Source organism: Molothrus ater, chromosome 4, assembly GCF_012460135.2.
Source record: "Molothrus ater isolate BHLD 08-10-18 breed brown headed cowbird chromosome 4, BPBGC_Mater_1.1, whole genome shotgun sequence".
Lineage (NCBI taxonomy): Eukaryota > Metazoa > Chordata > Aves > Passeriformes > Icteridae > Molothrus > Molothrus ater.
The window spans coordinates 19,088,713-19,101,728 of NC_050481.2; the positions used below are offsets into that span (position 1 = coordinate 19,088,713).

General features: G+C 43.0%; 1 protein-coding gene across 2 annotated transcripts in view; it reads right to left on the minus strand.

The window, feature by feature from the left end:
* The window catches only part of FAM13A (family with sequence similarity 13 member A), a 122,566-nt gene that overhangs the window by 9,441 nt on the left and 100,109 nt on the right, over positions 1–13,016 (minus strand). The window contains exons 11-17 of one of the 2 annotated variants that reach the window (XM_036382320.2): positions 12,849–12,930; positions 12,501–12,721; positions 11,068–11,151; positions 7,278–7,373; positions 5,657–5,740; positions 1,584–1,780; positions 821–922 (exon numbers count right to left, since the gene is read on the minus strand). In XM_036382320.2, coding sequence (XP_036238213.1) covers positions 821–922; positions 1,584–1,780; positions 5,657–5,740; positions 7,278–7,373; positions 11,068–11,151; positions 12,501–12,721; positions 12,849–12,930 — 866 coding nt within the window. The remainder of the gene's footprint in view (positions 1–820; positions 923–1,583; positions 1,781–5,656; positions 5,741–7,277; positions 7,374–11,067; positions 11,152–12,500; positions 12,722–12,848; positions 12,931–13,016) is intronic. The other variant, XM_036382321.2, reaches the window with a different exon arrangement.

Consider the following 13,016-nt stretch of genomic DNA (forward strand, 5'->3'; position numbering starts at 1 on the left):
CCCTCCCTCTGTCCACCAACAAGCCCTACAAAGCAGCTCCTCTCCCCCGCTCCTGATCAGGCAACAAGACCAAAACATTTATCCTTTGAGAGAAAAAACAAACAAACAAAAAAGGGGCAAACAAGCTGCTCCAACAAAGTGTGGGATGCTTATGTGCTGAGGCTGAGCACAACCCTACAGTTCCAAATGCAAAATCCTACTTGAAACATGCCCTGCTTCCCTAAAATCACCAGCTCTGCAAAACAGCTGGAAAACACTTCAGGAGCCATCTAAGTGTCAGCCTGTGAGCCTGGCAAAATAAAATACAGCCTCCCCTGTCTTGGCACCACAGCACTTACACGAACAAGCACACTCATGCAAAAGAAAGATGGTATTTGATCAGATTGCTCTTGGTTTACAGGAAAATTTTAAATTTTCAGTGACTTTACAAAAGCCCCTAAGGATGATGGCTGGTAGAAAGAAACAGATGAGAAAATTTAAGAGTATAAATATATGAAAACATTCTATCAGCTTGTTAATGAGGGACATTTTCTTTAAAAAAATAAAACCAGTTACACTAAGAAATACTTGATAAAACTAATGTCTGAATAGCTCACAGATAAGCAAGAATAGGACAGAAATCACAAGGGGAAAAACTAGTTATTTTAACATTGAATAACTCTTCCACCATTCTAAATGTGGGTAAAGCAATGATAATGATTTTGAAGAAGAAATACGTAATACTAAACTCAGGTAACTTTCCGTATTTGGAGACTGGAAAACAGATGCAAAACAGATTACAAGTAGCTGAAGAACAGAGAGGCAGCTGAGAAATTGTTACCTTCCATTTTGTCGGAAAAAGTTATCTTCAAAGTCTCTCAATTTTTTTCTGATTCGCTTTTTCTCTTCCCTGACTTCCTGGAGCTGCTCTAACAGTTCAGGGCTGTTGGGTTTAAAGATAAATGAGATTATCCATACGTACATAATAAAAACAGGAAACATGCAGTAAACCTACAGATGTTTAGTTGTACATATGCCAAGCAACGGAGCTGCTCCTAGAAGCAGCTTTGACAGCCTCACATAACTTAAAACAAAAAGCTCTCTGAATTTAATTCAGCAAAATGATCATGGTCTTAAGCTGCAGCTTCTAAAGAGGTCAAGTGTGCACATCACAATTTACCACTAACTTCTATGAAACTTATCTCCTGCAGATGGGTCTGGGTTTGGTGACTTTTTATAGGATCAAATTCAATGGTCACAACTTAGGGCTATCACCGCCACGTGTTTGCACCCAACTTGAAACTAGCAAAGCTAGTTCCACCTGACCTCTCCAAAACATGAAAAACCTTCTGGAGTGCAGGGTTTTCATGATAAAGGCTTGCCACTGGTGGAATTACTATTTAGAGATGGAATCCAAAGGTGCATAAGCTAAGTATCAGTAGTTTCTTTCCAAACCCTTTCTATGAGGGTCTATTGCATTTAAAAATGAAACATGAAAACTTCTGGCTCAGATCATAAATAGGAAAAAAACCCTAGACCCTTTTTGACAAATATTATCTTAGCAAGAAATAATTTTTTTGCGGTTGCCTGTGAATTCAACATACATGGATGCTTCATGGAGATTTGAAAGCCCCATATCCTGACTGCTCCTAGATGGCATCTTATCATCCACTGGGGAAACAAAGCCGTCAGCATCATCTTCTAGTTGATCCAAGAAGCTGCGCACACTGAAATCTGTTTTTATGGTAATTGTGAGATCCGGCTTCACATTGCTGTCCTCCTCAGAGCCCTCCTCTTCCTCCTACACACAGGGACAGAGCACCCCCACAACAAGACAGGTTATTGCTTCCCTTCTCAGGAACAGGCTCCTCCTCTCAGCACATGCACTCGGGAACAAGAAGTGGAAAGGCAGAGCAAACACTTCAATTGCCAAGCAATACACAGGACACCAGAAGACCATCAGTAAGACACCCTAGAACCAAAGCATGACAGAGAAATTGCCACCACAAACTCAGACTGGTTAAGGAAACCCAGAGCGACACAACTGAGAGAAAAAAATACTTGGGGTTCAGAGCAACCTGTTGCTTTGTTCAGTTTGTGCATTCTGACAAAAATGAACCCATTTACAGATGTTACACATATTGTCTAAAGCCCACCAGCCATCCTCTGCATTTCCCTGCAAGCATTTCCCAGCATAGAGACTGCTAGGTTAAAATGTGGAATTTTCTCTCAAAAGATGCAGCTCAACAGCTCTCTCTAATGGCTGAATTCAAGACCTCAAATGCTCATTCAGTGACACCAGTGAGCTCAGATGAGTCTTAAAATTACCCAAATGTGGGAAATGATTGACTGTAAAAGGACTGCTGCTGCTAACACGTTCAAACATTAGCTCTGACCATTTTACTGGAATACACTAAAAACTGGACTGGAAACTGCACAGTGCAATTCCCCATTTCCTCAATGCACACTGATGAATTGGTTGTGTTCCAATTTTTAGAAAAAAAAATTTACAGGCATGAGATTTGAAAGTCCCTGCTGCACTTGGTATTCACCAGTTCACTGTGTTCTCAAAAGTAGGGCTTATCCTGAGACATTGTCCAGAAATAATTTTAATTATCAGGGAATGAGGCCCAGTCTCTTATGTACAGAGACATTTCTAGAAGGCAGTTTTCAACCTTAATGTAAGGAATGAGGCTACTTAGAGAAAGCAGTAAATGCCAGCATGGACAGTAAATCTCTCAAATATGTATATATGTGTCTGTAAATGACTTTATTTTACAGCCATGTAACACTAGCCAGGAAGGATCTACGCACATGAATATCTTTAAAAGCTTCTGGGGGCTACTATCACTTAAGTCTTCTAGACAAAAATATATTGTAGCACCGGGATCAAAAGCAGACATTTTCTTGATTTGTTTTTTCATGTAATTCCTTGTGAATAGTTCAACTATTCCTAAGAGACTGGTCCCATATTTCAAGCAAAAAGGGAAAAGGCAACAACAAGACTTTAGTCCCATTAAACCCTCAGTGATTTATAAATGCATACATTTAAATTAAATTATAGTTTGCCCATAGTTTTCTTTTTAATTTAAAGCTTTAGGCCATGATGATACATTGCAAAGCCACAGGCTGAAAATTACAACCAAGACTGAGGCTGCAGGGTGAAAAAAACATTATCTGGGAAGAAGTTCTGAGTAGCAATAATAACAAAAGACATAGAGAAGTTTGAATGCATCTTAGGAAAATCTGCAGCGAATGTGTGGAAGTTGAAGCAATATTTAGCACATGATTAGACAAGACCCATTTCTCCAGACATCAGCTGTACAGTTTAAACAGAAAGCACAAACCAGCAGCCATGTACTCTTAAGCCCCACCAACAACTCCAGGCTGAACTGGGGAGGGGAGACCACCTTTCACTGCATTTTCCCTGTCCCCAGGAATCCCACCCTGCCCAGGCTGGGAAGGGCTGCAGCAGAACACAAGTACTGCTGTGCCATGGAGGAGGATTTGCTAAGTCAGTCTAAGCAGTGAAAGCAGCACACTTTGCTTTAGAGGAATGTCTCTGGCAACAAAGGAGGAGCTCCCATGCCCTTTTCTGGCAGAGCTCCTGGAAAGAAAGCAAAGGGACAATTTCCATAAGCAGTGTGACCAAGCTGCTCCTGAGGACTGATACAAGGTGTTTTCCTCACAGATACCCATGAGCCTGTCTCTTGCCTCTCTGCAGACACAGCACACTGCCTGAGCCAGCAAGCAGCTCAGGAGCCAGCCTCCTGCCATGGGAGGCCATAGGAGGAAAAAAAAGTGTAGGAATCTCATTTAGACCTCAGAGCCAACACACTCGATCCGGTTCTCACAAGAACTCTGAAATAATTTTGCTCTTAAATAGAGAGGAGTGAATTAAAAGGATTCTTAGCCAGAACTCCAACAGGAAAGGCCCTCTAGGGCCTTCCCTCTAAAGTCCCACATAGGAGCCTCACTTTAAACCTGGAGCAACATGTACACCTTGAACCAGAATGATCTTCATACACAAGGTTCATGTATCATTGATTGTCAGGTATTCAGGAGGCATTCCAGAGTTACAAATGTCAAATCCCCAGAGTATCCTATCATCAGCACTCCCACAAAGCAAGAATCCTAATGATTTGTCCAACACAACATCCAAGATATTGTACCAAAATGTTTGGTAAGGTCACCTCAAAGCACCTTTCAAGTTTTTAGTCAACTCTCCCACATGCTTCAAGAAAAACTCACCCAGAAAGACACAAATACTGACATTGTCAGCAGCCTGTCAAATACTTCCCTGCCCACAGCGGACCTATGCAAGAGCTAAGTTTTAGGGCCTTTTGCTAATTTCCTCTCTTTACTTCTGAGTGTAGTTCAGTATAATACTGCCAGGTGCAGCTTCACAAAGCCCCATTTAAGTATTAATAGGCACATCATGTTAGCAGGCTTAAGGCTGTCATCTAAATCTTCTCCAGAAACCCCTCGAGGTTTGTATTCCCTGCAGGACACTGCTGGCCATCAGAGATCAGCATAATTGACAGCTCTAAGTTCTCACACTGGGTGCAAGCAGAGGTGGGGTAAAATGACACACTAAAACAAAAAACCAGAAGCAAACAAAAACACCCCCCACCAGACCAGTACTGCAGGTTTGATCCAGCAGTTATCTAGAAAATACTAAGAAGCTCAGTGATCATTAACCAGCTTCCAAACAGCAGCTTAACATCTTCCATCTGCAATCTGGTATTAAAGAATATGTGCCTGCCTCAAATAGTCCATTAATATACAATCCACTGCACTCAATCACCTCGGATCTCTAAGTCTGCAGTACTTACATTTAACCAAGCTCTGGCCAGATAACAGAAATATGACCCAAATGTGCTGAAGCACTTCTTTCCCTTGTTACACTGCAAGGGCACAGAAAGCAAGCCAGGGCCCAGCTCCATGCTGTGTGTCCTGGTAGCTGCTGCTGGACTTTATTCCTCAGGGGAAGGCCCAGTATCACAGCAATTCTCCCCACCCCGAATTATTACTCCACAGCAGCACAAGAAGAAACACAACAATCCTGCCATCCAAATCTGACCAAGCATCAACTAGCAGAACCAAGCTGTTCTTACTTGCATCCTCATTAAGTTAAAAAGGCCCTGCACAAGGTGGTGAAAAAGAGCCTGGGTAAAACAAGTGGAGGGGAGCAGGTAAGGATCCCATGAGCGCCCTGGTTGGCTCCACGTGCGAGGGTTAGTTTTGTGAGAGCTCATTCCTGCCACGGTGCTGTGAGCAAGCCACAGAGCCTGGGAGTGAGAGAAACTACTGCAAAACAAGTTAGTGTCTTTTAAAAGAAAGGAGGAAAGCAAGAAAAAAAGCAAGGTACACGGGTAACTGTGATTCTTATTTTTTTTTTTTTTTTAAGCAAAATAAAATATATTATGTGCAGATGGAGGGGAAAGGATAAGGATAGGAAAGAATGCAAAGCCAAGGAAACACTGTAGTCTTATCTACAACAAGGGAAGAATTTGATCAGAATTGGCGAGGCTTAAAGCAGCTACTGATTTTTCAGGAGGACACTGCAAAAAAATCAACACTGATGAAAAAAAAATCAATCCACCATTCTGTTTCATTGGTATAAGGGGAAAGTTGATGCAAACTGAGCAATTAGTTAGCAGCTGGAGGTCTTCACCTTTATCTCCTTGAAGAAGGAAGCTGTTTCGCCCTCGATAATTGGCTGCAGCAAAGGGCTTCTCCGCTTGCTGGAGGGGGAACCCTGTGACAGGTGTTAACAAGTATGTTACATTGTGAACCCCTTTCTCCTCCACCACCTGCTCTCAGCTCATTCTCACCCACACACTCCCAGCTCATTGCTGGACCACCAGGAGAAATAGCTTTCTCAAGGAAGAAAAACAGGCCTGGCAAACCCCTGAACCTTGGGCTGTTTTCTCTCAGGATGTTGCTTAGAAAAGGACACCACTGCCAATCTCTTTTTAAAAAGAAACTTGGATGATTATTAGCTGGGCAGTGACTATGATGCAAAGGCTGCAAGAAAATAATCCCCAGTCCAATAGCTGGCTCTCAAGAGCTACAGGGTAAGCTCAGACTGGCTCTCCAGATTTGCTTTCAGGAGCCTGATTCCCCACTGAACTAACTACTGATGTAGAGATGGATTTTCAAATGCATTCTGTCTCTCTATGAACCTCTCACTGTTCTCACTCAGAAGACTGGGGAAAAAAACAGTCTCATCTCTCCTGTGCTAGCCTCTGTGGATTTTCAGTTTTGTGTCTTAACAGGACCTCGGCTCTCTTTGACAGCTTTGCATTAAACTGCCCATGCACACCTACACAGCTTCCTCCTCGACTGCCAGCACTGTCTTCACAGCACACATTCTGGGGACTATTTTGCATATTCCAGGAGGAACAGCTTTTTATTTTGTTTTAAATGCAGGACCAGGAACACCTCCCAGCATTTGCAGAAAAAAGCCCCACTCCTCAGTGACACTGCAGTGGGTAATGCTGTGCCAGCCCATTCACTTCAATGGCTGTCTACAGAAAGTGGGCAGGACATGAGCACTGCTCAGGAAAAGCAAAAAAAGGTTCATACATGACAGACAGAGTAAACAGGAACTTTGATAAAAGTACTCTTTTCCATAGTTAGGCTTGAAGTATTCTGTGTGGGTTTTTTAGAGTACTTAATTTTTAAAGACTGGACTACACAAATTGTCTAAAATTAAAACCAGTGAATACACTCCCTAGAGGGGTGTATTGAGTTCCTTGCTGGTGGCAAAGCACCACCCTGAAAGAGGGAATATCCACCACTTAGAGGATCTCTTTAATACAAATTAAGTGATAGAAGACTGAGGGCCCTTTCTTTCATCCAAGGACATGCCTGGCATCTCCTGTGGGATCTACTCAAGTCTGTGTTCTGTGTACAGGAACCCTGTACATACAACCCTGTGGAACTAAGCAGCATGGAAGACCTACAGCTCAGCATGGGTTGGTATGGAAAAAGAAGTGAGGCTGTACCAAACAGAGGATGGATGAAATAACAGCAGCAGCCCAATGGAAAGAGAAGAAACAATACAAGGTGAGATGTGCCCCGTGGCTCACAGGTGGGCACTAAAGTTCCTTGACCAGCTTTGCCCAACTTCAATGTGAAGTGTGTCATTGATCACTCATTTGCTTGATCTTTGAGTGATAAGGGAGGTTGGGACTTAGCCTCAGTGAGTGTGTTGTAAGCAAAAGTGTGGTGATTCCTGCTTCCTCAGCTTGAAACCAAAGAAATACCCCACAAAAGAGTGTTCTACTCACAATAATAGGGATGGTGTTGGCTCTGGAGAGGATCTGTTTGACCAAGCGATACCTGTCATACAACGGCTTCATCACCTGCCGCTCATTTTTGGTTACCTGAAAAGGAAAAAGAGGGGACACCCATGAAGCCTGCAACAAATACTCCACTCTAGAATTCATGTGCCTGTGATCACCCTCAATCTGAGTGGCTCAAAGAGTCTTGTATGGGGATGACAGGAGAGCAGCATTAGCCCTGAAACTGCTGTCCATCACAGCATCACCTGTGCCTGGTGCCACCTGAAGCTGTGTGGTAAAGGGGCTGTAACAGACAGGTGCTTTAAATGACCAATTAGGGATCAGATGTCCCCAGCACAAAATGACCTGTGGAGGCAGCACTCTGTGCTTGCAGTCACGTCTGCCACCCTAAGCACCAGATGAGCTCTGAGCTTTCCCGTCCTTGTTCCTGTGGCCGGCCCTCAATAGCTGTGTTCGTGACCCATGAAAAGAGAAAGCAGCTGCACTGACTGCATGTTGCAATGTGAGGAGACCTCCCTTGAGTATGGTAAACTACAGATTTCACAACAGCTGACTTTCTGGCTTTGCTATTCCTAATTTCCTGTACAAGCCAGCAGTTTCTCCTCTTTTTAGCCCCCTAACCTTGCCCTCCATCCCTCCTCACAGCCGTTTTGCTGGGAAGGATTCTCTGCAATGCTTGGAAGGGATGAAGGTGCCATGGCTGTGTGGCATAAAGAAGAGAGAATAGTGCTGTGATGTCCACCTCAGGTGTTCCTTATATTGCTCTGTCCTTAATTCCACTCCTCCTTATTCCTTGTTGTGCTCCCTCCCCAGTTTTGAGAGCATTACAAACTGAGGGTGTTATTTCTGGTTTTTTTTCAGATTCAAGGTGGGTTTTATTTTTTCAGTGTTTTCTTACAGCACGTTAGAAAACAAACAAAATCCTCAGCAATACCTGATCATCATTCAGCACCGTCTGACCCACATCCTATAAGTGTCCTTCCATTAGATCTTTTGTCTAACTTTAGATTATAAAGCTCTTATGAGGAAGCTTTAACTGATGTCATGCCTTTCTACTTGCTGCTAATCACCAGAGCACCTGAACAACTGCCATATAAAAATCAGCATCAACAGAGTAACCCCTAGGGAGCTTTGTGCAGTCTCTCTTTCTACAAGAGAAACGGGAGAAAAGGGAACACAGCTTCAGACAGTGAGGCAATTTTAAACTGCCTTTTATTTTGTCTGCAGTTAACTTTCACTGGCATAATCTTTCTAAAGCTTTTACATCCTCCCTCCAGAGAAAGAGACGGTTTTGGCTTGGGAGGGGCAGAAAGGCTGTAAGTATTGCCAGGAGTGGGATGGCAGGGATGAACTCTTAGAATCTGGAGGTAACATCCATCTTCCTCCTGATAACCAAGCCTATGTTCCCTCTGTTGGGGGCAAAGGAACAGGGAGGGAAAGGAGGAAGATCTTTATTCCTTTCCTGGTTCAATGCAAATATCCCCAGGTCTGATAAGGGGGATACAGATGGGCAGTCCTGAGCTCTGGGGGCTGAATGTTCCACACCCTCAAGGCACAGCAGGGCTCCAATTCCTGACAGCCTCAAGCTGCCTGTTCATTGAGTAAGCAGCTCACATGGATTAGAGGGATGTGAGCAGCATGAAACAATTCACTCAGTCCTCTTTGTGCTGAGTTTTGTGCTGATGTGCCTGCACTCAATTGCACTGGCTGGCAAGTTACCTCCAACTTTGGACATTTCTCTGTAACCCATCCAGAATACAACTAGAGAAACTGAGTAGCCTAAATATATATATAATATTATTCCTAGCTTTACAAGATTAGCAGTTTGTGGAACAGGAGATACAGCACTACAGTCTGTTACTTAAAAAAACCCCAAGACTATGATGAGGCTTATGTTGAGGCTGAGAATCAAACCTTCAATTAACAACATTTCAAAGCTGATTAACAGCACTGTTCTGTACAGAAAAATAAACACAAGCCTTGGAATGGGTACAAAGTCCTTAGGTATGTTGAAGAATGGAAAAGTTCAACAACATCCTTCAGTGTCTGAGTGTCAGTGTGGAGGAGCAACACAGATAATGAATACAGGAATTGCAAGTTAAGTGTATGGAGTCTGAGCCTGTCCTGCAGCTCATTTACACCAGCAAACTTTACAGAAAGCATATTCTGAAAGTAAATGTTTAGTACATGGGCACACTGTCTTATTAGGTAAACATAAGTAAGACCAGTAAAACCTGAGTATATTTTGGGAGAACATCAAAATGCAAAGAGACTGTCAGAATAATGGAGCCTTTGACACAACTCTGGGGCACACTCCACGTGGCAAAAGAGCAGCAGCTGAGAACAGACCATTGCTTGCATTGTTAGAGCAGCTCAAGAATTTCTGCAGACAGACTTTTGGCTTAACTAAAACAGTTCAGTTCCACCTTTGCAGGTTCATCTATCACTGGTGCAGAAAGACCCAGCTGCACAATGAATCTGAGCTCCATTGTTTTTCTTGTTTAGTTAAATATCTTTAAGGAAAAAAAACCCTTGGCTGAACTATCCGCATTCTCCTCAAGCTCTCAGTACTTTTCCACTGCTGCTCTGCCAGGAACTGGGAACAGCAAAAGCTGATCAGTCTTCCTTGCCATGCAGTTCAGTGTTACTAGGTATAGACAGCTTATTTAAAACAAAACAAATTAAAAAGCAGTTGTATAAATGAAGCATTGAAAAAGGTAGGTGGAAATATAAGTATGCTGACAAGATGGGCTCTGGGCTTGTTATCTTTTTGGACAGACTGAAGTGAGTTCACTTCAGTAAGATGCCAACTGTTGATTTATATAATTGTAAAAGCAGCAAAAAAAGACTTGGTCTCACAGAGAACACAGGGAAGGTTAAGTGGATTCCCTTGTGCTGCCCTTTTTCTACACAAGAATAAATCTACCTGTCCTCTCATGTAACTATGCCATTTTCAGTTGCTAATACAGTTGTGACTGTACAATATCAGCACTCCAAGAAGGCATTTAAATAAATTAGTGAGACTTTTAAAAACAGTGGATAAAGGAAGATAACATTCAGAAGGAAAATATCAGGAATCTCGTGTAGCAGCAGAATGATAGATTTGTGAACTGCACCAATCAAGTACTCCTTATAAGCAGTAATTTGCTGCTCCCAAGCCACTGCTCAGGGGATTGGCAGCACTCTGAAATTAAGTTACTTTACCTATATAGCTGGTCACAAAGATTATAATGACATCAGTGAAAGAGGAGGAGGGACTCATAAAAAGCCAGCTTCATGGCCTGGAAGCCACTGTCTTTCTGCCACAGCAAGGATCAACAGGAGACAAAACTTAATTCTCTGTATTGACACATAAGTTGGCCTTATACCATTGATAACAGAAAACTGCAAACTTCCTGGCTGGATGGGGGGGACCACACACAAATATTCTCATGCAGACTGTCCACTGGGCCTCAAACTGGATGTCTGTGGAACCTGATGAGCACAATCCCAAAATAATGACCACTCAGCCTGTAGGTTCTGTCCTGCAGGTGTCTGTCCAGCCCAGTGCTGTGTGAGGACATCACCCTGCCTGGAACAGACTCCTCAGCAGCTGCGGAAGTGAAGGATCAGGGAGGTGGATTAGAGGGTGCACGTGTGGCTTGGAGAGCAAGAAGTTCTAGTGACCTGACATCAAAGAGGGCATCATTTACCACAGACAAAGACATAGAAAGATGTACTTTGAGACAAAAAAAAAAAAAAAAGAAAAAAGAAAAAAAAAAGCTGCAGTACATACCGGTCTGCCATGAATGCCTTCGTAATTCAGCAAAGCCCTCTGAAGAGCCACTTTTTCAGCTGCTATCTGATCTCGTGTCATGTCCTATGAAAAGTGGCACAGAGAAAGGGAAAGGGAGGAAGAAAAGAAAAAAAAGTCAGATTCCTGGACCTTTGGAATACTGATCTGTGCCATAACCAAAGTCTTGTCATACCATCATTATGTTTTAAAAGATACCAGTTGTCTTTTCCCAGCTACATTGCTAAAGAGACTGTTAATGTGAGTAGAACCCTATGCTCAATGCAGGCAGATTAAACACACAAACTTTGAATATGAAGGTATTTTATGTACCTAAAGTAGATTTACAGATCATAAGTGTGCTTTGAAAAAACAACACCATGGAAATTGTAATGCTGGTGGATCTTTTCCAGTTAAGATCTGAAATGTAAGTTCTATAAAAGAACACATTTCCTTTCTTTTTCTCCAAATCTGAGACAAACTCCAGAACCTCTTGTAAAGCTTGACACCTTTGCTTTGACTGTCACAAACACACTTTACCAAGAACTGAAGTGCAGTCAGAATGTCTCTTTCTGCCAATTCTGCTATGGAGTGAAAAGCTGTAGCAGACAAGAGGGGACAAAGCCCCCCCACAAAAAAAAAGGAAGACAGTTAGAGAAGCTAACTAAGTTGGCCAAAACTCCCCCCCTGAATTTGCCTAACACCAAGCCTTTTCTCCCTATCACACCACCAAGTACTACCACAGTCCCTCTGTAAGTGGCCAGGCTGTGGATGCTTGCTACAGTCAGAAAATAGTCAAAACACATGCTGTATGTTTTTCTTCTGCAGATCTAGCAAACAAAGATAATGCTGTCTGCCTCACTCTTACACAGCAGTGCACAATTTACATGTCAGCAGACTCAAGGACTTCATTTACAAGGCTGCCCAAACCTCAGGAGCTCACATCAGACATGCAGACCTCCCTGCTGATAACCCTTAGAGATTACAGCAGCTAACAGAGCTCAATGTGAAACTCTGAAGGTTAGCAGTAACATACCCTGATAGAATAACATTCAGTTTTGGGGTGAACAAGAAGCAAGCAGATGACACAACCTCCAGAAGCATTGGACAACTCAGAATTTGACAAAAAACTTTGGATGGAACAACAGAAATAGCCAAAAACAGGGCAGGAAAAATTGCAATAATTCAGAAACACTACTAGGAATATGCAAGGGTCAGACAAAGAACACAAGACGACATACAATAGAAACTGAGCTCTGGGGGAAAAATCAAGATACTAAAGGCAGAGGGAAAGGAACTAAAGCAAGTGAGCCCAGACTAAAGGCTGCAGACTTTTTAACAAAATGTAGAAGACCACAATGCTTTCACAGTGACTGTGCAGCCACAAGTAACCTACTTGCACGTAAAGGCCTAAGTGTGACCTGTCTACATTGTACCTTAATGTCTTCAGGTCTATTGGTCTCTGCTCGCTTCTCTTGAAGCTTCTTCTGGATGGATTCAAGGGTCACTTCCACAGCAGGCTTGGCAGATTTGTCTGACAGGTCTTGCTTCTTGTCATCCTCCTTCTCCAGCTGAGAGCCGAAGCTCTTGGGGAGCGTGTTGCTGCGCTGACGCACAACAGGGCCAAGGTCTTCCTCTGAGATCTTCAGTTTTGACTCTGAGCAGGGAAAGATGAGCAATTTTTCATTTTTAAAGTGTGACAGTGTCAGGCTCACTGCCTCACATCAAATCTAAATGAGGCAGAGTCAAGCTACCCCGCAAAGGTAGGTAGTGGCAGTTCTCACCTTTAAGTTGCTTTCGGAATTTGGCCAAATCATTTGTCCATTTGAGCACTTCAGGGTTGGCTGCTTTGTCACTGTGGGAAGGCTGGGAGGAAAGAAAAGCCATGCTGAATCTGTGTTAAACCACCAGGAGCCATTCACTGAAACAAGTGTGTGGCACAAAGGGGTACA